The following is a 19029-nucleotide window of genomic DNA, read 5'->3' on the forward strand; positions in this document are numbered from 1 at the left end:
GTAGCTATTAGCTCTCAAGCGTTGCATTTGTAGTCTGTTGAGAAATACTCTTTGGCTGCTGTTGTTTTATCTGAAAGGAGTCACACGTTCATTGATTTCTCCGTCCAACCCAGGGGGGTGGGGGTGGTTTAACGAGGCCACAGTTGGCTCAAACATCTGGTGTAGCTGGGAGTCTCTGGGGTGCTTGATTCCTCCAATTGTGGTTCTTCGGGCTGAAGTGAGGTAAGAGCAGATCACCACCATGTTCCTTGGGCTCCGGATGTTGCAGTGCAACTGCCTTCATTTACGGGCAGCCGGCTTCCCTCCATATTTCGGAAACATAGTACTAAGTCCCGTTCCCGGCCTCTGCGTGGCAAGGAATTATTTGGCATGAATTACAAAGCACTAGAATTCATGACAGAAAGTCTGGCTGATATGGTGCAAGCAGAATGGAGACAGAGAGGAGGCTTTCTGTGCCCGGCCCACGGAAAACGGGAAACAGGCTGCTTCTGATTTTGCTGTCATGCACTGCGAGTGGTCGTCCAAGAAAGCACAGAGGTGCTCCCACGATCATCCTCAGCCAATGAAAAGATGACATTGACCTACCCGTGTGAGGTCATTAGGCAAGGAGTCTAGCCAGGGGTCGAAAACGAACAAGAGCGAAGGCTGCACCAGTCTGCTGGCTTGACAGCTGAGCCCAATATGAGGAAGCTCATGAACAGGTTCCATGGTGGGGGCAGCCGGTGCACACTGAGATCCCCCAAACTGCATAGGTACAGCAGTGAGGAATTCCCCAACTCCTGCCTGGAGCCAAGCAATCCCTTCTGTTTTCTGAGCTGAGAATAAGTCATCCAAGCAGAGGTAGCAAGCTTTGGACTTTTTCCCTAAAAAAAATCGACCTGTCTTTGTAGATCATCAAGACAGGTTCTTTCTCCATAGCTGTGGTACAAATGCAGTAGTACTTTCTGATCCGAAAAGCGGATTATGTGCCCTGCAGAGAGTGCAACAGCAATGAAAAGAAAGCCCATACTGGCCCAGCTGGGCCTGTCGTGGTCGTATGATGGATAACTCAGGACTCGTTTTCTAAGCAGAGGCTTTGTTTTTTGGCCATTTAGCACTGAAACGTGGGGTTGTTTTGCTTTGCATGCTCTGCATTAGCGTCTGGCATCCAAAATGCGAATTGGGCGCAGGAGCGCATTCTCCCCCATGCCACGGACCCTGAGGAAGCCTCCCCTAGAATCAGACGCCTCGACCAGAATTTACGTCCCTTTGCCTGTCGCCGGCAGCGGGAAGGGGGTGGGGGGGGGGGGTCAGGAAGGGAAATGGAGGATTTCCAGGCATGAAACAGCACGTCGCCCCCCGACGGGGCGGCATTGTTTGTGTTCGCCACACCTCCGTGGATCCCCTTGTGGCTGATTTAGTGCGGAAGAGCCCAACATCCATCAAGTTTGCATCGCCAAGACAATTCATGGCTCTGGAGGGCCAGCGTAGGCTGCTCTTTGTAATTGAACGTAAATCGCTCACATTTAGTGCTGTGAGTACACTCCTCCCCAGTGGTACACTCCTTTTTTTCTTTCTTCCCCCTCTCCTCCCCTGCACTATTCAGCATCTCTCAGCGATGTTAGCGCCCCCCCACGGGGGCCCACTGTTTGCACATACGGGTGCCGCACAATGGAAGAAGGTTGTGAGAAACCACGGAGCTCCCAGCATCTGAAGCTAGACTTATTAGGCGCCTGCGAGCGTGTGGGAAACTCCACCACTCCAGTGACTTCTGTGAGGGCGGCGGGGAGGAGAGGCAGTTTGGGTGATTTGCGGCTAATAGATTGGGCTGCCCCCAAAAGGGCAATCCTGTGTCAGCAAGGTAGTTAACCTTCATTTTGAAAAATAAACATCCAACTGTAGATGCGGGTGATATTGACTTAAAGGGTGATGTCTGCTCTGAGCTTTGGGCCGAGGTGCGTGTGGGGGGGGCAGGGTGAGCGGAGGACAATCATCAACTGTTATTTGGGATTCATGTGGAGCAACTTGTTTGCAGCGAAAGGGAAAACAAGGGCCCGGCAGAGGACGTGCGTCAGCGACGCCCTCGTTGTTGGCACGTGGGTCTGGCTGACCGATATTGCCTCAAGCTTACTTCCCAGTCTCCCTCTCGCTGTGTCGGCCTTTCATTCCGCCTCCATCCTTTTCATAATAACGCATGACCACGCTGATTATGCCAGCCCTGTGCTCTCAGGGGGGGGTGGGGGGGTCGTCTCCGTAAGCCCCCAATGTGGTTTATAGTGGTGGACTCGTTGAGCGGGTGCCCCCGTTGACCAAAGTGTTCATTCAGAGATGTCCACGACAACAAAAGGAGTCGGGCGGCTGTTAGCTGAAGCATTTATTCGCAATGTAAAAGGCAACAACAGTGAACAAAAGGAGCACAATGCAGCACTATTAAGTACAACTGCGCTGTTGCTCTTTCTGTGCCCGGCTTCCATATTGGACGGACACCTACGTTCGCGATGTTGATGTGAGTCAGGAGCAACTGTTTTCATACGTCAGCCGAGATATTTTCAAACATTCATTTCAAATACTATTTTGTTAAAAGAAAAAAAACAGAGCGATTTAACAGATGTCATCTAGGCAAGTGCCGTAAAGGAAGTGTGTCCCATTTCCCAGGACGCTTAAACAGTATTGCTATTATGCACTTACAAAAGTCGATTCTAACCATCACCTCATCCATTGTGGTTCACTGGAAGCCATAGTACCGGTGACTCGTTCCAAAGTATATAGCGCTTATTTCACTTGGTTAATGAGCAGCCAATGAAGCTTCCAGGCAGCCTGAGCCAATTAGCATTGTCCCGAGTCTCATAATCCAGCAGCGGGGGCCATGAAGCAGCCATATGATCCCATGTCTTTAATGTGTTCTGGTTTATGTGGCTGGGCCGTGGGCTGTATGTTCAGGTTGGGGTTGGGGGAACCACACATGAAAGCAATCATGGCCGGGGGCAGCCGGGAAAGACGGCATGCTGTAGCCTGTCTCGCTCATATCCCCCCACCGTCTGGAGAACCATCGGGCCACACTCAGTGCCGTGCTGGCTGGTGCCACGGTAACCCGGCCTCATGTCAATACTGTCACTCTTCTCCATGTGAACTACGGGACTTTTACCACTGGCAGATAGAATTTCATGACTAGCATGATGTCCACATATAAATAATGGCGCATATTAACAATTTAACTTGGGAGGAAGAACTGAGGAGTGATCAGATTAAGTCCATTACGCTAATCACATGATTCAGTACATCCTCTCCCATAGCATGATTATCCTCATGGTGAATATGTGCCATAAATTAAACGGAAAATAAATATAAAATGGGATTGGTGTACCTTTAAAGGAATAATAATAATCATTGAATATCCAGTAAGTGACCAGGCCTGACTTCTCTACGTTTGCCAGGATGTGAGCCATTTCCCACGTTTCCCTCCAGAAAACATCACACCGGGATTTTTTGCCAGCCCTTCATACAAAGGCTCCTTTGAAGCAAAATGGTGTTTCTGTGTCTTAACCAAAACATAGGCTGATCTCTAGATCACTTTATGGATATTCTTTCCATTTAATATATGTGTTTGGTATACAGTAGTGTCTTATACATTTTTCTTATCAGGGATGCCGTTACAGATTTTGGGCCCCATGAAAGCATATTGTACTGGGCCCCCAACTCAGACTAATTTAATTATGTTCCAAATTCTTAGGGGCCCTTCGAATCGTCCTACGTTTCCCTCCCTCGCCCCTATTTGTTATATGGTGGTGGCTGCTAGCTCAATAAATGCTGGATACACAGATGAATGGATGGAAGTTATGGGATGAAGCTTTCTAGGTGAAGACCCCCAAATGCCTTGTGGTAAATGTCAGACCGTGTGATTTAAGCACTTCAGACAGTTGTCCTTGGAGGCCCGGTGCTCTGATCATGTGCTGAATTCCAGGTAGTCAAAGGCAATCTGTCTGAATACCGTGGACCAGGAGCTCCAACTGTGCTCTAATTCACATACCTGTGGAGGGGCTGTGCTGCAGCCTGGGAGGCCCCTGAAATCATGGATAGATTTGTTTTCAACAGAGCCGACTCAGAGTGGAGGAGGAGGAAGGGTGCTGTGTTGCCTAGAAGCCTTCGGGTACTTTGTGACCCACTGTACCCGTCGTACAGTCAATAGCTCAGTGTGTCTGCATGCTGCTGCCTTTGTGTGTCTCGTCTAGGATTAGATAGATATGGCTCTAACTCCTCTAATGTTCAGAAGAGCTGACACTTCAGACTGGCTCCATGTGAATCTGTATTCTCTTAGGCCTGTAATAAGATTTGGGATAATCTTTTTTCTCCCTTTATACTGGAAAACGAGTACGCCCTTTTTTATTTCAGTCTTTCTGACTTCTCTCAGGCCTGTTCACAAGTAAGCAGCAGTGTGTCCGTCTTTCATTCTGCAGGGGAGAATCTACTTGTTACTTATCCAGGTGACTGATCTGCAGAAGATGGCTCGGCCCGATCTATTAATCTCCTTTTAGAGATATCGGTAGTGAGAGCCTGCTTTCAGTCTGTCTTGCCACTGCTCACTGCAATGTGGGGTGTTGAGAAACCAAGTAGCCTGGCCTGAAGAGGTGCCAGGCTCGGGGAGCAGAATGGAAGGTTGACCTGGATGAACCCCACCCATCCATCCAGTAACTGGTTATCCAGTGCAGGGTCATGGAGTGCCTGGAACCTCTCCCAGGATGCATGGCAGGGAAGTAGCATGGACAGGATGTGAGTAGCATTTATTTCTGGGCTAATTTCAGGTACCCCTATTTTACCGGGGTAAAGAACTTCCACCGCCTTGGTTGTTTTATTTTTTTAAGAATTCTCATGGGCTCTTATGTGATCTCAGGGGGATCTTGATGTGGGGCGTCTTTATAACGACTGTAAGCATTCAGTCACACGCATTCCCAGTCACACTGGGAAAATACGTTGGAGCTCAGAGTTACTTGGGAGTCTTAAATATCTGTAAGACAGTGAAGAAAGGCATAATATTTCATCATGATTAATCTATAATCTTCTTTAATCTTATAATATTCTTTAATGTGCTCTGATGTTCCTGTTTTGAATGAATAAGTTTTGTTTTTTTTCTTCAATCAGAAATGCATTTCATTAATATATTATCCATGGTATGTGGTCTGCTGACTCAGTGGGTGGTGTTACCGCCTAGTGCCTCTGGGGTTTACACTGTGTGTGTGTGTGTGTGTGTGTGTGACATTTCCATACACTTCCTGAGTCCTCTGTCTCAGTGTATTTGCTGTGTGAGTGTGTTTGTGTGTCTTAACGCTCTGTCTTATTGAAAATGAATGAATTGGTAATTAATGGACAAAGATTGGCATTTCTTTTTGTGTACGTTAGCCTTTGCTAAATTTCAGTATTTGAAAATGTCATCACTGCAGATAAATTCTGAAGGCTAAGCAAACACACACGTGTGTGTGTGTGTGTGTGTGTGTGTGTGTGTGTGTGTGTGTGTGCGCCCCTTGTGCGCACGTGTGTGTGTCCTTTCCATCTCTGCTGCCCCTTTTGTCTTCTCTGTTGTTTTGGGCTGGCTTTCCAATGGTGCGTGACTGATGCTCGCAGGAGATTTAAGGCTTATTCCTTCTTAAATTCTTCTGTCAGCTCAGGCACAAAGACTATGTCTCGCCTTCATTTTTCTCTTTCAATCAGTCCTGAACATCTGTATTTTTTTTAAGTCTCCATCTCTGCCTTTTAAACAGCAGCCTTCTGTCGCAGGCTGGAATCATTTTGACACACGGCATTTACATTTTTCATTCATTGTTGTTTTAACTTCAGATGATTGAACCACCTGTACCTTTTACTCAGGGGTTACTATGACTTTTGAACAACATCGTTCCTTTTGAAACTTTTGAAGGTGGGTCGTTCACTATAGTGACTGTGAAATGTGGAGAGGAATGTGCTTTCAGTCTGAATGGGATTGAGTGTTACATCCAGTCCTTATGTTCCTCTTGCTCTCTCAGGCCAAGCCGTATGCTCTGCAGGTGGTGATCTGGAACCTTTGCTTGCCCTCTGTACCGTTCTCGTCAAGTGTCAGTGTGGACTATCGCTGGCACCAAGAACTTTTTCTGTCGTGTCATGTGACTTATATGACTCAGTTGTGTGATATGATATCCAGCGGTATGATGCCTGCAGGTGAAATCTGATCGTTCTCCACGGATGTGAAATCTTTCTATAGACACTGAAAATGTATCTGTATAGGCAGAAGCTCTGTAACATTCAGCACTGGTAATATCGTTGGTGTGGCCATTGACGTTGGCATTGTTGTGTGTGGCTGGTGATGGGGAGAGGTGAGCACTCCAATAAGGTCAGTGTCCTGATCACAGAGCCAGCGCTTGTTGTTCTTCTCCGACCAGGGCCGACCCGCAGCTGTTGGTTTTGTCAGCAAACTGAGAGCATTATTCAGAGAAGCTGAACAGTATTGCTTTTGTCATTCCCTCCCCCCCACCCACGGCGTGTTAGAGGAGGGGCTGGAAGTGGCATCAGGCAGATTCTCCTGTTTACTGTCCACTGTCAACCAACTAAAAGGAAGATCTCACACACGTGTTAAATGGCGATGCTGTGATTTTTAGAAGCTCATCTAATATGGATGCTGTTCCTGTTGGGTCAGTCAGCTTAACTGATTTGTGGTGACTGGTCTCCCAGTAGGAGAGTACATTTAGTTCCTCCTTGTTAATTTGTTTACCATGCCTCAGCCCTCTGACATTTCTGCTCAGAGGGACATAGAGGGTAATGTTTTGAGAACAAGAATCCATTTCGCAAAGTAACACTTCATTGATCTGGGAGTCTGGGGCTGCTGTATGAATATTCACGCATATCGACCTCTCTGGGGGGGGCGTAGGAGCCCCAGGAGCAGACTGGCAGGCTGCTGTGGGGACAGAGAGACGCCGGGGAGCTCTGAGGAGGCCTGTACTTTGTGTCCGGGTCTGGTGGCTTCTGTGTGCTTGGGTGTGTGCTTGTCCCACTGCTCATCACTGGCCATTGGGGTATGGTGAGCTTCCAGGGCTCCTGAACATTCCAGAAGACACTTCTACAGTGATAAACGCTCATGCTGCGGGGAATTAATGTGGTTTATTTAATTTTTGAATTATTATATTTTATTAGTGGAATATTCCCATGCTTCAAAAAGGTTTGACTATACTTTCACAAGTAGACCTTTTTGGAAAAGGGTAATAAGACCATTAGACTGTCCCGGTCTCCTGTCTCTCCTTCATGGTTATTTCCTGAGATTTCTTTTCCCCTCCAGGAAACGTCTGTTTCCATGAGTCATTTGGTCTAGAAGTATTTCTTGAAGGAAGGCTTATGGTGTGAGAACCTTTCCAAGCTGGACGATCAAAGGGAAGCAGGGGGAAGGGAGGCAAGATGTAAAGCAGCGTATTTGATTGCACGTAGGGGAGGCTGGAGCGTCAGTGTGTGCTTTTTACAGGGCCGTGGTTTGGGGGAGTACACCACTTGTTCAGATGCCAAGTGCAGAAGGACTGTTTATATTTCATGTCAGAACTCTTCCTTGACATGGAGTGGGAGATGGAAGAGTCATATGTTTCACATAGGGTGGAGAAATGTAAAATCTGATCTTCTTAGAGAAATGTGTGACGTTGGGGGGAGGCTGGAATGAAAGTTCCCCCCACACTGAGTGCAAAATAACCTGAAGGTGCCTTTATTCTGTAGGGATGCCTCCTGCTGTGTAAAAATCTCTTTTCATATACTGTAGGATCCTCCTAGGCTCGGATCAGGCTCCTCTGGTTCTGCTGGACAATGTCTTGACTTAAATGCTTCTGTGGGTTGTCCTTCTTTCCGGGAGGTCATTCTTATCATAGGAGCACAGAAACCCATTTATTACAGTTCTTGTATGACAGTTTTGCATGTGCTCCCTTTATTTTTACAAGTGGCCAATGAATCTGCATGATTCACTCATTACAGCTGCAGTTGAGTAACAGTCCCAAGATATGGGGGTCAGGTCTTCATGCAGATCTCAGATGGAGTGGATTCTTGGAAATGCTTCTAAGTTGATAATTAAAAAAGGATACTTCAGATAGGCAAGGAATCTCCTTCATGGTCCTTATACTGTAAATACCACATTTGGAAAATGACCAAAGAGTGAAAATACCCACACAGAAGACCTGCTCAGTTTCATGTGTTTCCTCTAGAAATTGTTCAGGATTTTTCTTTTGAAGCTGCTCTTTTTTAGGTATTTTCCCCCTATTTGCAAGCGTGTAATAATCCATCCTCTAACAAACTGTCTTGGTCTCCAAAGCCTAGGGTACAAGGCTGAAGTCCACCCTGGACAAGATAGCAGTCCATCACAGGGCACATGCATGTACTGTATATTGAAGGCGATTTAGAGATTGCTCTTCACCGAACTGCATGTCTTGGATTGTGGGACGAAGCCCACATTGGAGGAATAAGCAGGCTCCCACCCACACTGAGCGAAGGCTGCATTCAGACCCCTAAGCCTGCAGGTGTGAGCTACCGTGCTACCCAGACTATTTAATGATTGTACACATAAATCTGATACTTAAATTTTATATGCCCAAAGTAAATCTTGCCATCTATGGTATGCAACTTTTGAAGATATTTTTATATTGAAGAGCATTCCGGTGTGGTTCTCAGTCAAGTATGCTGGATGTAGGAAATGATACTTCACAAATATTATTTTCTATTGCTGGTGTATTTAATATTGTATTGTTCAGGACCTTGACACTGAGCTGCCTTAGGTTTTTAACATGAATTGGGTGATGTAATATTGCTTATGTCTTGAAAAATGCATGTCTATGTCTCTTACACGATACTGTCCTAAAATGAGTTTTTTTTTTTTCTTCATATTCCGTGTTGCATATTTGTGACACGTTTCGCTTTAACAAAGTCTTAATGATAGTTTTGTGCACTTGGCTGTGGGAAGGTTTGTATGCTGCAGACTGCTTATATGTGAGCACCTTCTTATACTGAAACGGGTGAGGTGGAAAATGAATTGGAATGAAGCACTCATGTGTACAGGTGGACAGGCATTCACCTGTAAGCCATTTACGGGCAGGTGGCTTACGGAAAGGCAGGCCATTTTCACGCACGATTATCTTCTACGTTAGGTGTCCCCTTTCCCAGCACTCTCACATGTCACTCGGCTACCTCTGGTCCCAACCCAAGGGAGCAGAGTGGATTCTGTTACTCAGGGAAACACTGATGTTGGTCCCTAACTTACACATTTCACTGCTGGCTGTCTGTGTTTTGGACGACGTGTGGCAGGTCACCTGAACCTTCACGAGCCACAAAATTGGATGACGCACAAGGCAGAAGTTTTTGTATCCGGTCTGTTTAAACGGCAGCTTAAAGCAGTTAAGTCGGGCAGGTACTTGTACACTTGGACCCTGGTTTGTTTCCCAGTTTTTTGGCATTTGTGTTTTCATGTCTGTTATGCACGGCTCTTTAGGGAATTTTTGATAGCCTCTCAGGTGTCTTGTCAAACCAGCCGTAGAGTCATGTTGTGTTTAGTACAGTAACCAAAGGAGGGTATTCTATACCGAAACACACTCAAACCAGGTGAGTTTACTCTTGGCAGAAAGAACTGAGGGATGGACTCATATTACACCAAGAACAGAGGGCTATACTCACAGCACACTAAGAGTATAGGGCGATACAGTACAGTCTGAATTAAGGGTAACCCTCATAGTATCATCACAAGAGAGGGCAATTTTCATAGCATGAGTATAGGGTTATACTTACTTTACTGTACATACATAATAATTGAGGGGTTTACTGAGACTCTGTACTCATGTTACATTAGCAGTTCCTTGATATACTGAAGGTATAAAGGTCCTGGAGTGATACTCATTGGAGCTGATTGTCCGCACCGGTCAGCCTGCTGAAGGCAGACCATGACCAGAGGAGACATAAGTATACCCTGTTAAGAAAGCAATGCAACCTTTGCCTATAGTTTGACTCCAAAGAGCATGGGGAAGAATGGAGGAAGATGTAATCCAACCTTAAAGCTGAAAGCCATGCAAGAAAGGGCTGCCCTGGGCCGGTGCCAACTGAGCGCACGCAGCGCTTGCTGCCCGAGCCCTGTGCCACCACAGTGCGTCCCGTGAGCATCCGTTGACGGCCTGCTGCCCAAAGCTGCTCTCCGTCGTGGCAGCACCCCTGCAGAGCGGCGGGTGAGCAATGCGCTAGGCAGTGCGGCTCAGTCTGGGGTCCTGCAGAAAGATACCTCTGGCTAGAGCTACAAGCATCCGGGGGGGAAATAACGGCGGTGGAGGCGCTGGTGACAGTGATGCAGAAGCTGGCCTGGAGGGCTGGGGAAGGAGAAGCGAGCCTCAGCTTGCGGACTCCCACTGTCAGGTGTCACCCGCCCCATCATGCGTGACAGGGTCTCCTCGCCTCCTCCCGTTTTGCCGGTGGCCCCCCGCCGCTGACAGGACCTGTCAGTCGGATGCCGCTATGGCTGATGAACCTCCAGGGTACTACTTGCATCTTAGTGAGGCTAATTCTGCTTATTTACAGTGTGCTCTCCTGCTTGGTTTAAATAGGCTAGTTTTGCTGTGACAGTCACATGCCATCAGGATGCACACATTATTTTTTGCCTCTTGTACCACAGTATGAGCTCAGAGGTTTATTTTGGAGCAGGAATGAAAAAACTCCTCAAAACAGTCGAGTATCTTCAACGTTTAGGGATTAAAATTCAGACGACTGGCAGCTAAAACACGTCTCTATAATTCTGGAATGCTTTGTTATCATCCAGCCTCAATTATGGCGAAATAAGCTGTTACGGGGTCCACTGGGCCCCTACCTGCAGCTCTGGGGATCTCTTCATTGTTATTATATGAATCCATGGCTTAGGACGTATCCAGCCCTTTGAAAAGGAGACCTTGTGATTGCTTCATTTGTTAACCGGAGTAAAGCAGTGAGTGATGAAGCTCTCAGGAAGTGGATCCATTGGTTCATGTGAAGCCTGTGCCAGTTTTTGTCTGTTAAGCCATAAATTAGTGGTTCTGGGCTCATCTAGTAGATCTGCACCCAATCAGTGTGCAGGGTAGTAGAAAGTAGGATGGCGATTAATTGGTCTATAGTTTTATGGCGAAAGCTTGATCATTTACTTTATAGTTTGAACTCACAATTTATTTCTACAAAATTAATGAGTCTTAAGACTAAATTATCTGATTTTTAGAGAAGGATGATTGGAGGACACTGAAGCGGTCCTTCCGATTCTCAAATGGCCGTAGTTCTAAATGTTTTTGTTGCTATGCAAGACGGGTGAAATGAAAAAGACTGTAATTTTCACTCTTTGAAGTGATTCATCTTGTGTTTTGTTTGTTTGTTTGTTTGTATGTCTGTGTGTGTGCGTGTGTGTGTGTGTGTGTGTAGGGGGGGGTTTGCATAGACACATTTGGGGACCAAAATGTCCCCAAAGTGCAGTAAAACCTGAAATTTCCTTACGATTGGGGACACGTCTTCAGGTCCCCATTTGGATAATCTCAATTGTATAAACATCTGTGAATGTAAACAAGAAAGTAAAAGTGCCAAAAGTCTTGTATTTTGGCTGGTTACTTATGGTTAAGGTTAGGGATGGGTAGGGGTTAAGGGTGTCATGATTGGGATTAGGGTTTTTCCCAAAGAAATTAATGGACGGTCCCCATTTAGATAGGAAGACCAACTTGTGTGTGTGTGTGTGTGTGTGTGTGTGTGTGTGTGTGTGTGTGTGTGTGTGTGTCTAAGCATATAGATTGCTCAGGTATAACTTCCTTGAGTGGGATGTGATCATGAGTAGGACATGGACTAGCAGAATTTACAGAGTACTGATGATAGGATTATGTACTGATGGCAGGGTGGTATGGAATGTTGATGGTGGTGTTGTATACAATAGCATTGGACTACTGATGGTGGGGTTATTTAGGATGACATCGGAGTAGTAATGGTTGGTAGGGTTATGCAGAATGGTACTGGAGTAACGACGACAGGCTTCTAGAGAATGACATTAGAGTACTGGCCAAAGGATAGACACATTTTACATAATTATCTGATGGTTTTACTTTAGCTTCTGAAAAGCTCGCTCCAGCCAGAAATGCAAGAGTGGTGTGTATGTGATACACCTTCAATGAGGGGATTCTTGTCCCTTTTCCCGACCAAAGGGGCCTTCCAAGAACAATCGCCGTTCCCAAAGGCAAATTGACCATGCGGGAGTTTTTACGACTTCAAATTCCTCCCCTTTTCAAAGGGGATGGATAAATGGGAATAGCGGGCCTGAAAGAAGAGGCCGCCGCCGCACCACTGGCTGCCTTCCTGCCATCAGGAATGCGACATCAAGCCGCCTTTTTATCAGCCCAGATGAAAGGGAATGTATGTCTTAGTGACCTTTTGCCACTGAAACTCACACAGGCAAACTGCATAAATTCCTTCTGTGTATAATATGCAAAGGTCAAATTGCTTTAATTTTGATTTGGCCTATTTCTGTTGAAGATCTGCCAGTCGCTTTCTGTATTTGAGTCTTTCTTTTTTCTTTTCTTTTTTTCGTGTGATTCTCTTAGACCACTCAACACAAATAGTTCCTCTCGTGGGTAATGCAGACAAATATAGACCCATATCTGGCTGGGGCGAAATTCTCCCAAGCATTCTGTAACCATTTTAGGGAAGACCGATTAACACACAAGTCTGAGAAAAGACGGCGGGTTTGAGAGGGGGAGAAGAGAAACAGGGGAGCAGACGGGGGCAGGGGCGAGACGGGGCTGGCAGACGGGCGGGTGGGCTGGCAGACGGGCGGGTGGGCCGGGCAGCGAGCGTGCGCAGCCGGACGCGGAGGTGGGCACTGTGAACTGAAGTGACATCACAGGTGTGGCCTTATTATGCCTGCAGACCGGGGACAGGATGGAGAGAGAGGCCGTCGGAGGGGAAGAAGGCTGCTTTGCCGACGAAGGCAGAGATTCCCTTGTGATAGAGAGTAAGAATAGCACTCCATGTTCTGCCCGCACATCCGTCTCCTGCGGCTGGAACCCCCGTCTGCTGACCAGCCGTCTATATCTGCACCTTCCGCCCCTGGCAGGTGCCCACGCTGGACGTTCGCTGACATCCAGGGGACTCGGGGGGGCGGGCATCTCCTGGGTGGAGCATGGTTGGCTGCTGAGCTCACGCAGCGGTTGATGCTGGAGTGCATGTCAGTCTGACAACACTCCGCCGTGTGTCACACCGCGCTCAGTGGTAGAGTTCGTTTTTTTTGTTTCTTCTCCTTGGTACCTGTCTGGAGGGTTTTTGACAAATGGCTATTATACGACATAAGAGTGCATAAAGGGGTAAGTTTGATTAAAGCGTTTCTCACTGTGCGTTTGGGTCAGAAATGTTGAAAACCGATAATGTGCTGGACACCAAACTTTGCCGAGTTCAATTGTGCTTTTCACACCAGGCACTGTGACGACACATAGTTTTTAGCATCTTTTGGAGAGTTATGTGTGAGCAGGATAGAATTAGATAGATGAAAAAAGCATTAATCCATGACTAGAAATAATTACGTGTGCCCAAACATGTGTAGATGCTGCACATGGTATAACTTCGTATGTAGCATGTGAAAGCAAAAGGGACGAGTCACTTTTGTTTCTGTGCGAGTATTTCTGTCTTAATTAGAGAGTGCTAAGTGGGACGTGTGCGTACATGTGCGTGACAGAGGCCGAGTTAGAATGGGGGCTGCGTGACGATTGCCAGGCATGGAGCCTGGGCTGTGGGGTGGGGGAGCTCATGTCTGGTCTTGTGTACTGAACTCCCAAGTAGGGAGAGGCCCAGCAAGCCCACACCCAGATGGGCTCGGCCCTCGACTTGCACGCTGGCACCGTTCTGCTGGTTCACACCTAGAAAATTACATTGGCTGCACCAGCTACTAATTTTGTTGAATGACGCATTAATCGGTAGGGCCTGCCGGTGGGTGTGTCCAACCATGGTAACCTACTCGAATCCTTCCAAGTAACTTTACTGCACGACTAAAGTGGAAAAAAAAGTTCACTACGCCCAAATTCTTAACTCCAACACCCCGCCAGAGACGCTCAAAAAAGGACAGAACCAAAAAAAACTCACCAGGAGGAAGCCTGAAAAAGGATTCTATGGAAATTAAAACATATATATATATATATATATATATATATATATAGAGAGAGAGAGAGAGAGAGAGAGAGAGAACCTTATGTTCTATAGCATATTTTAAATAGTTTTTTTTCTTTTGCAATCAGTTAAATGAGTTTGAATGCATATCATGGCAAAATACACTAATAATGTGTAGTATAACATATCTATCCATCCAATATGACGTATAAATACAACCGTATTTTCTAACATATATCATGTTTGGGTATGTCTGCATTTTCTCCTCTGTGTCTTGTGATTCTGTACTCTGTGCCTGAAAGCTCATTACATTGCTTCCTTGTTTTATTCTGAATGAAATTTCATCACCACAGTCACAGGGAAAAATTAGATTTAGGGACTTTTTCTGTCCTTGGGCCGACATTTTGAGATGCTGACATCGTTTCCTGTGGACATCTCCTAATGAGTGCTGGACGTCATTTCCTCTGTAGTTCGCTGATTCGCCTGGTACCGGCTTCCTGTTTTGTCTGCTGCTGTGCCCTTTAGTGCATCCTTTAGATTATGTTGCCTAAACTGAAAATTAATATCTGGTGTATGTCTTTAATAACTTTGTAGGTTTTATTAGCCTTTCTTACGCTTCCTACTTATCAGGCGTTTTCAACAAAAAAAAGAAAGTCTTTTTTTGAGACTCCATAATGTACCTCCAAACAATTATTTTTCACACAAACAGAAACATCGTTTGTCGTGCATAGTGACAAAGTGCTTGCCTTCTTTTTGAATGTTTACCAGACAGTGTACAGGCTTTGGCGTTCTGTGTGTGGTTGTGTTTGTGTGAGGGTGCGTGCTCTCCTATGATTTAGGAAAAAGAACACCCCCCTCCCAACAGGAAAATGGGTGTGATGTGGAATCATGCAAACATTTTGTTTTACAGGGAACGGAGGTCCAATCTGCACACAAAGAGCCATTATGCTTTATGCTGTTAATTTCACATCCCCTTGTTTTTGGCTGGATGGTGTTAAATGACGACATTGTTCTCTGGCTCTCAGGTGATCCCAGAGCAGCTCGTCCTGCTCCTAGATCTTCTGCTGGATGAGCCTGATCTGTCCCTGACGGCGCTGCGCGCTCTGGAGAAGACCTACCATCTTCAGGAGAGGGACGCCGAGGTGAGGCGCCGCACAGACAGGATGGACGACCTCACACCTGACAGGCTCACCCACACCTATGGAATGATGCCTCCTATCGTCTGGCCTACAACTCTGCCGATAGGCCCTTTCTCTGCTCATGGTCCGTTTGGGTCTGGATCATTACCTTAACATCGATTACGTGCATTGGGTGCCTGGCAACAAGATATTTAACTGTTATTATTTATATCTACAAATGATTTGTCGATAAATCAGGCCGTTCGGAAGGAACTGTACGGGATGCAGCCTGTCGAATGGGAGGTGATGTGTGTATCAGGGCAATGATGACACATCCTCTAGCATGGAGCCACGTTTCGTGATGCCTAATGAATCAGGGCCTTTGTCCTCGGCCTGTATCTGTGTGAAGAATGCAGCAGCGGGCAGGGAGGAGGGGGCCGAGCGGGAAGGTAGTAGGTGTTTGCAGGGGGGAGTGTGAACGAAACAACCTGCCTTTCATAACCTTTAAATCCCCCTCCCCTGACATGCTTCCTTTAGGCTTTTGAGTGAAAGGGGCAGGGAATTTTACCGTGAATTATCGCCGTGATCGTGTTCGGACCCCCTCCGTCCCAAAGGACCATCTGTCCGGGACCTCCAGAGAGCGGCATCTCTTTGTGCCAGCGGGGATGGAATCAGGCGCACGGAATGCTGCTGCCTCAGCATGTGCCCGAAAACTGTAAAATGGCCCCATCTTGCAGTACTAAAAACAATATGCCTGCGTGATCAAGCCTTAGTCATATAGTTCCCTTTATGCAGTCATCTGCATGCGTTTTCGGTTTGCTAAACGAATGTCTGCTCATTAGAGATCATTGGAACAAATTCCAGTCCAGCATCCGTCCATCGTGTTTAGTGGCTTTTCTCTTATGAGAAATTGGTGGATTGAAACTGAGAGCAAAGGATTTCAACAGGAAATGCCAGGAAAGACTCTTGATTTAGAAATAAATAAGAATGGCATGTGAACTCAGACACACACATACACACACCGGCACATGCAGACACGCATACGCACACGTATACACTGCCCAGGAGAGCTGACTCATGTCCAGTGTTTTATGTATAACAGTTGTCGTCTTGCTTAAATAACATTGACCCTCTGTGTTATATTTAAGGTCTTTCCCATTCTATCCTTTTTCAGCCTCAGGCTTATATTAAACCATCCTAAATGTAAATATTTGTATTGTACTTCGGTTGCGGCAGGAGAAGTGAATCATCTGTTATGTTTCGGGGATGTTGACATTTCGCCGAGTTGCAGGTGACCCATTAGGGTTTGTGGGTAAGAATGTGGGTCTGTCTTCACTGTGGATTTCTGATGTAGTATAATAAACCTCGCATTTTGTCAGATAGCAGTGTATAACAATAGATGATGTTCCTGTTCCAAAAATGCAAAACCACAATCCGAAAAAGGTTCTTTTATATGGAAAATGTTCCGTTTAACGAAGAAAATAGCTTCTCGCTCCAGATGTCTTTAGGCACAACTGTTGTGCATATTCTGTTAGTGAAAAGGAGTTCACAATTGTTGGCTACGCCAATAAACTCTTTTTTCTTTCCTTTTACTGGGGGCACTGGGAAGTCTCCTGGACTCTGGTAAATCTTTGTGAATGTTTTGAAGATCGCTCTCACAATGCAGAGCGTGAATAAGGAGGAAAAGGCATCCAGGTAGTAAAAATGTATAAATAAAGTGCTACTTATCTGAAGGTAATGTATCTGAAAGTAATGTGGCTGTTAAGAGAGGTTGGGGGGGGGGGGGGATTTGCTATCTTTTATGTGCCCCTCCTTCCGTGGCATGCCCCACCCCACACTCGCGTTGCTCGAGAAACCACTCAGTGCCTAAAGACATAGCAAATTTTATTGGTCCATCCGTCACACAGGTGTCCACACAAAAACAGCAGGACCCCCTCCCATGACGGCTCGGCCCTTTGCAAAGTGCCCGGCATCATTTCTGCCGCTTTAACCCTTAATTGTGGTCTTCACCATTACATGGATGGAGCAGGACTTCACGAGGCGAACTCAGCAGGAGACGTGTCACATCGTCTTCTGTCTGGGTGTGGAGGAAACACTGTCAAGCGAGGGAAAGAGAGAGAGAAGCGAGCTGTCAAGGTGCACTCTAGGGAACTTTCTGGTTCAGACGTCCGTTTGCCACTGATTTAGGTTACGAGGGGCCACAGTGAAATGGAGCTCTTTTTGTTTGTTTAGTTAGAGCACGTGGTACCACGATCTGTGAGATGACATCGAGTCCTGTAGTATTCATACTGGCCCTTCCAATTGGCCACGCGCTGCACAGCTTCCCTCCGATTTAATTAAGCTTGACTCGCGTTAATCGATGTGTGGCCTCACGTAGACAGACGTTTACCAGCAGCACTTTATCTTTGTAAACACTGTGCCAGTGAGGGGGATAAGTGCCCCCCCCCCCCCCAAGGTTATCAGGATGCCATCCGGACAGCACGTGCTGTAGTAGTCAGTGTGAAAAATGCACGGCAGAAGAAAATTACACCCTCAAGCTGCCTCCGAAAGAAGTGTTTGATAAGCAAATAAATGAATAAGAAGCCGTGCTAATGATGTCATAATGAGTCGCTGGAGCAGACCAGGCTAGAGCCCAGGTGATGTAATAGGCAGGGGAGCATTTAGCTGCCTGCGCCTCTCACCTGTTACTGTACAGGTGCAGCGTGATGACAAACGCATGCTGCCATTGTGCCCCTGAATAACCCAATTTACTGCTTAGTAAATAGGATCTGCAAACATGCCAGGTTGAACTGAAGCCTGGAATCTTAAAAATCGCACTTGGGCTAGCAGCGCGGCCCGATTAACACCGCTCCGCCCCGCCACCAATTACCCAAGTGGAGCCTTGCGCTGGATAGCAGCAGAGTGACAGTTGTGATGCTGTGACAGTTTGTTTTGATGATGGCAGTAAGAAGGAAACTGCAGCTTCCCCTTTTCAGTATTCCGCACGTAGCATCCCGCGCTACGTCCCCGGGCCCATCAGCAGGTGCCGACTTATACGCGAGGTCTAGAGGAGGGCCTGAGAATTTAGAGACCACTGTCGGGTTGGTGCTCGTGGTGCCAAAGGAAGGCGTAGCGGAACACAGAGCTTGCCTCTGATCTCACCGAGTCCGTGCACTAACAGTGCTCCTATTGATGCTCTGCAGAATGGGCAGGCATGCCTTAAAGAGGCAGACCCTTAACAAGAAGGCAGAAAGAACTATCAAGCCTTTTTGTCTGGCCCTGCCCACTCAACATTTTGTGAATATTGTCCAGTGGTGAGGCAGCTCTGTACCGGCTCTGGCTGGGGATCCAAATCAGTTGAGCGGTTAGTTTACTGCTTTGCCTGCGTGGCTATTTCGGTTTCACTTACCCATGGCAACTAATATGTCTGCTGACGAGGCTAAACGCAGGGAGCACTGTCTATAGTGACGTTACAGCATTTCTCAAACAGGAGATTGTGTATGTGGGATTCAGACTGTAGCACAGAAGGCTACTTCAGGTAAACACTGATTGAACTCAAATCAAACACGCATCTGAACTTGATAGTTCAATGAAGGTGTTTATCTGCCTTTCTCAGGTGAGACATCGCTGGTGTGAACTGGTGGTCAAACACAAGCACACAGCTGCGTACAAGGATGTGGAACGTTTTCTGCTGCAAGATCAGGTTTGTCGATGGTGCTGCATGAAAACACACACAGTGACACAGAGACCTGGTCCAGTGCTATTAGTCTTATTATATCTACTGCTGCAAGATGCAATTCTCCAAAGCAGTGCCTGAAGATGCTCTAACTCT

General features: G+C 46.7%; 1 protein-coding gene across 3 annotated transcripts in view; it reads left to right on the plus strand.

Annotated features, from left to right (window-relative positions):
* LOC125709792 (aminopeptidase O (putative)) overlaps nt 1–19029 on the plus strand; it is a 64404-nt gene that overhangs the window by 38292 nt on the left and 7083 nt on the right. For all 3 annotated transcript variants that reach the window (XM_048978654.1, XM_048978672.1, XM_048978663.1), the window contains exons 14-15: nt 15126–15242; nt 18814–18900. In XM_048978654.1, coding sequence (XP_048834611.1) covers nt 15126–15242; nt 18814–18900 — 204 coding nt within the window. The remainder of the gene's footprint in view (nt 1–15125; nt 15243–18813; nt 18901–19029) is intronic.

Source organism: Brienomyrus brachyistius, chromosome 2 (assembly GCF_023856365.1).
Source record: "Brienomyrus brachyistius isolate T26 chromosome 2, BBRACH_0.4, whole genome shotgun sequence".
Classification (NCBI taxonomy): Eukaryota; Metazoa; Chordata; class Actinopteri; order Osteoglossiformes; family Mormyridae; genus Brienomyrus; species Brienomyrus brachyistius.